Source organism: Nyctibius grandis, chromosome 21, assembly GCF_013368605.1.
Source record: "Nyctibius grandis isolate bNycGra1 chromosome 21, bNycGra1.pri, whole genome shotgun sequence".
In the NCBI taxonomy this organism is placed as follows: domain Eukaryota; kingdom Metazoa; phylum Chordata; class Aves; order Nyctibiiformes; family Nyctibiidae; genus Nyctibius; species Nyctibius grandis.
In genome coordinates, this window is record NC_090678.1 from 6,561,105 (window position 1) to 6,565,715 (window position 4,611).

Consider the following 4,611-nt stretch of genomic DNA (forward strand, 5'->3'; position numbering starts at 1 on the left):
CGGCGCGGGGGCTGCCGGGAAGGGGGTTCAAACGGCGCCCGGCGGGGAGCGGCGGCGGGGCTGGTAGCGGCCATGGAGTCGGCGGACGGGGCGGCGCGGACGCTGCTCAGCATCGGGCGGCTGTCGCGGGGGCCGCCGTTTGGGCGGGCGCACGGGCGGTTCGGGCTCAGCCCCAGCGGCCGGCTGCTCCTGCCGGCGCCGCGCTCCCAGGTAGGGCCGGGCCGGGCCGGTGGGGCCTACCTGTCCCCCCAGCCGGGCTGCCCCACCGGCGCGAGGCCCTGTCCCTCGGCCGCGCTCACTCCCCCGCGTTCCCCGCGTCCGCGGGACTCGCCGCCGCCTCAGCGCCGCCGCCTCCCGCTCGGCACCGCTGCCAGGCGGGAAAACCGCCCCTGCCGGGGCGCAGAGCCCGGGCCGTGCGGGCGGGGGGCCCCTTTGCAAGCCGGGGCGGGGGGAAGTTGCCCGTGTTCGTTGCGGTTTAATAGTATTTGCTGAACTTTTTTCTTTCTTTTTTCTTTTTTTTTTTTAAAGGAAAACGCCGATCCCCAGAGAACAGCGTTTCTACTACGCAAGCAGTGGACCTTGTACAGCGTGAGCCCTCTATACAAGTTCTCTAACGCCCGCCTGAGGGATTACGCGAGACTGCTCGGTGCTTTTATTGCTGCCGAGAAGCAGAAGGGGCTGGCGGTGGAGGTCGGGGTTGAGCTGGACATCAAAGTGGCTGTTTCCAGCCTTCCAGACCTGAAAGGTAGTGACCAAGACCAGGCTGCGATTCTCGTGCAGGTAAGGAGTCTTCCTAGCAGTTTTGGTAATTATAATTGACACTTGCATTTTACAAACTGCTTTTGCGGTCATAAAATACTCTGTCTCTTAAAAATAAAAAAACCCTAAGCCCTAGCTGTATGGAATAATTGCTGTAGTATCTGTTGAGATTTAATGAAAGTAAGTCCTGTCTATTTTTAACTGGAACAGAACATCTCATAAACAATGGATACATTTAATTGCAATTTTGAGTTCAACTTTTGGTAAGATCAGAGTAAGACTATAAGGAGCAATCCTCTAATCTTTTAGCTCAGCAGTCAATTTGCTGCAAGAACTTGGACAGGTTAACTTCCTGGATAAAGCTGGTATAATCCTACCTCCTGGCCATGCATAGCTCAAGTCTAATTAATATTTCTGAAATGTTCTGCCTCAAGTGAAAGATGCTACTGAAATGCCAAGTTTGGTATGGCAATGGTTATAGGATGTACCACGGATTGGCTCTTCTTAAGCAGAATAAACTCAGATTTCAGGACTGTTCCTAATGATGTAAAAAGTGCTTTTCCTGCTGTCTTCAACAGAATTGCACCCATCTTTTAAGGGTGTAATAGACTGAATAACTGTATGAGCTTTACAGAAAAGAATGTTGCATGCGAGGTCTTGAGAAAAATCTTCTACTGAACACTTGAAATTACAAAACAAAACCCATCTTTGGCTAAAAACAGGCAAACTTGCTCTGTAGCATTCAAATGTTTCTTTTCCCCATCCCAGCTTTCTTCGAGATCACCAGCTTCCCCAAAAAACTCTGAAGAGAAACTGGTATGGTCGGGCTGGTTCTGCTGTGTATCTGGAGATGAGCTTTCTGAGAACGTGCCAGAGGACTTCACTTGTTTACCTCTGTTTCTTGCTAATGGTGCAGAGAGTTACACATCCATTGTTGGAAGTTGGTTTCAGAAGACTTTTGACTGCTCCTTCTGCCGTTTAGCCATCAGCCCTCTCAATCTCAGCTGGATGGCAGCTATGTGGACGGGATGCAAAGTGGACAAAACCGCATCTGCCATGGAACTCGTTTTCTCTGTCCCCTGTCTGCCTCAGCCTCTGGATATTTCGTATGCTATTCATCCGGAGGATGCAAAAGCTCTGTGGGACACAGTCCAAAAAACTCCAGGAGAGATCACTCAAGAAGAGGTGGATGTCTTTATGGACTGCCTTTACTCTCACTTCCACAGACACTTTAAGATCCACTTGTCAGCTACAAAACTGGTAAAAGTTTCTACACCGATTGCCTCAGCACACTGTGATGGGATTATAAAGGTAAGGTTTTAAGTAGCATGTTGACCTAACTAATGCTGGACAAATAAAATAGCTGTACCTGTCTAGAAATGCCTTTTAAAAATGAAGGTTTCATGTTTCTTATGCATAATTTCCTACAAAAAGTTGTTAAGCCCTCAGCTTTTATGAGTCATAATTAGTTCTGGAGTTGGGGCAGCTATCAATGCAGATAGATACAATCAATATCAATACAGAAGCTACTAACCCTAGTCCTGGGCCAGAAATAGGCACATTAGCTGCGGCATGAACAGGAGCGTTTCTTTGCCCATTGGCCAAAACTTAGGCTTGAAAAGATCCCAAACTTAATCAAAAACCTTACAAAACAAAAAGTTCATTAGCTTTCTAGTATTGCAGTTATCAAGACACAGACAAAGACAAATATAATCAACCTGCTATATAGAAATAACTGGTGTGTGGGTAAGCTAAGAGATGATCTGAAGAGTCAAAGCAGCTCACTTAAAACTACTTCACTGTAACCCTTTTCATAAAGGTGCTGCCCTCCCTGTAGAGGTATCTATAATATGCTTTAAAACCATGGGCGATTAATCCTTCCTGAAGTTTCTTCAAGGAATACAGTATGGTCTTCCGAGTTAAACAACCGTTTGTATAAATGCAATTGCTTAAATTTAGTCTGTCTATGATGTGCTGACTTCATTGTTCTGGGTAGAGAGGGAATGTTAGAGGATACAGCTGGGACCCTGCTCATGCACCTCTTTCCTGGAGCATGAGTTTATCAAATGAAAGAAAATGAGCTTTGAGGAGAAGCATCTCTTAACAATTTCAGCCTTCAGTAGGACAACTGCAAACCACTAAATGTTAGTGTTACATTGCCTGGTTTTACCTGTAGTAGTTTAAAAGTGGCTGAAACAACTTTTTATGTTGCAGGTAGGTAAACACGAGATGATACTCAACTGAATAGGCTTTCTGAAGAAGGGTTCTCTTCTGCAATGTGTGTTGAGTAAACTTAGTTATGGCTCTTCCATAATAGAGAAAATGAGTTCAAGTCAGACATATATTCAGTATGGGAAAATAGGGGTATTCAAGGAAACTGGCATAAGTCTCCTTCCCAGCCTTCCTACAGAAGGAGGGAGGTAGCCAAAGGAGCAGAAGTGCTGGGATTCTCACCTTCCAAAAAGCTGGAGTAGGAGCAGGGCCTTTCTTAGGTACCCTGCTTCGCATGGGACAGGAGCAGAAGTCAGGGGGCTCTGAAAGGAGCAGCATGTGTGTTTTCTCCATATCCAGGGTCAAAATAGTAACAAAGGTACCTTGCAAACAACAACAGAGAAGCTGACTAATCACATGAAACACTTCATAGCTGGTTTCCAACCATTTAAGGGTGTGGAAAGCTGGCAACTGGCATTTTTTTGACATGCTTTTTTTTTCTTGCAGTTTCTACAAAGCCAATACCTAACTGGAGTGCTGATGCTACTGACAGAATTAGCAATCTCTCAGATACAGTGAGAGTCACTTCAGCAAATCTTCACACTAAAAAGGCTTACTGTTTGTTGGGAGATGTATGCTGAGAAACCGACTGGAAACTCCCTCCTGCAGCATCTTCTTTCCTTTCATGCTGGCTGTCCAAAGTTGGACTCTAACTCAACTCTGTAACTAGCTGTAGTTCAACATCATGCACAGCAACGACAAGCAGACATTTTGCCCTAAAGAAGGGCTACAGTACAAACTTCTAGTAGCTTCTTAAGCACCTTTTGTTTTATCGTAGTTACTCTGTTCATTTATGTGTAGAGGGGCTAGGAGATAAACTTTGCAAATTCTTGGATTCAACTTACTGACAGGTATTTGTTGTTTCAATAGCAAGTTAGTTTTCACTTACCTAGATAGCCTAAGCTATTCAGACCTTAGCCTTAGCTAAACTGTGACTACCCTTAAGCTGGTCTAAATGCAAAGTCAAGCACACCTGCAAAACAGTGCATGCTCTACAGCCCAGGGCAGAAAAATCCAGGTCTCTAACTTTCTTTCTAGCTTGCTAAGGCCAGTCAGTAATGGTCATGAAGTGTTCATCTAAATACATGCTCACTCTTGTGATTTTTTGTATTACAGTACTAAATAAAGTATTCGCCATCTTTTGCCAATAGCTTGGTCTTGAGCAAAGTAAAAACCACCTATGCCTGATTAAACATACACTTGTATGGTGCTTATTTCCAACTCTAGCTTACCTGACTAAACTACTCAGTGTTACCTATTAAATAATTCTGTGAGCAGCAAACTTTAAAGTCTAGTTTCCTATACAATTCACTTGTAATGGCTTCACACTTGCGTAGCATCTCTAAGGTCTGATGAGTTTGTGCTGTGACCTTCCCCCCAAGCCGGGATGCAAGTTTTCCCTTCTTTGCCCAACCATGTAATTTTTGGATTTGTCAGCTGTCACTAAGCTTCATCCTTCTTCCCAGCAACTGAGATGAACCAGCCATGCAAACATGTAACTGCCAACATGATGTAACTGCATGCCTAGTTCCTAATCTAGTTTTTAATTTCCAGAATCAGCCAAAGAAACATGCACTTGGT

General features: G+C 45.2%; 1 protein-coding gene across 1 annotated transcript; it reads left to right on the forward strand.

Moving 5' to 3' along the window:
• The first annotated feature begins 72 nt into the window (after positions 1-72).
• On the forward strand, positions 73-4,412 carry CENPL (centromere protein L). Its single transcript, XM_068416999.1, has 4 exons — positions 73-210; positions 529-780; positions 1,528-2,070; positions 3,478-4,412. The coding sequence occupies exons 1-4, from the start codon at positions 73-75 to the stop codon at positions 3,547-3,549; spliced, it is 1,005 nt and encodes a 334-aa protein (XP_068273100.1). The 3' UTR covers positions 3,550-4,412.
• Positions 4,413-4,611: the final 199 nt, after the last annotated feature.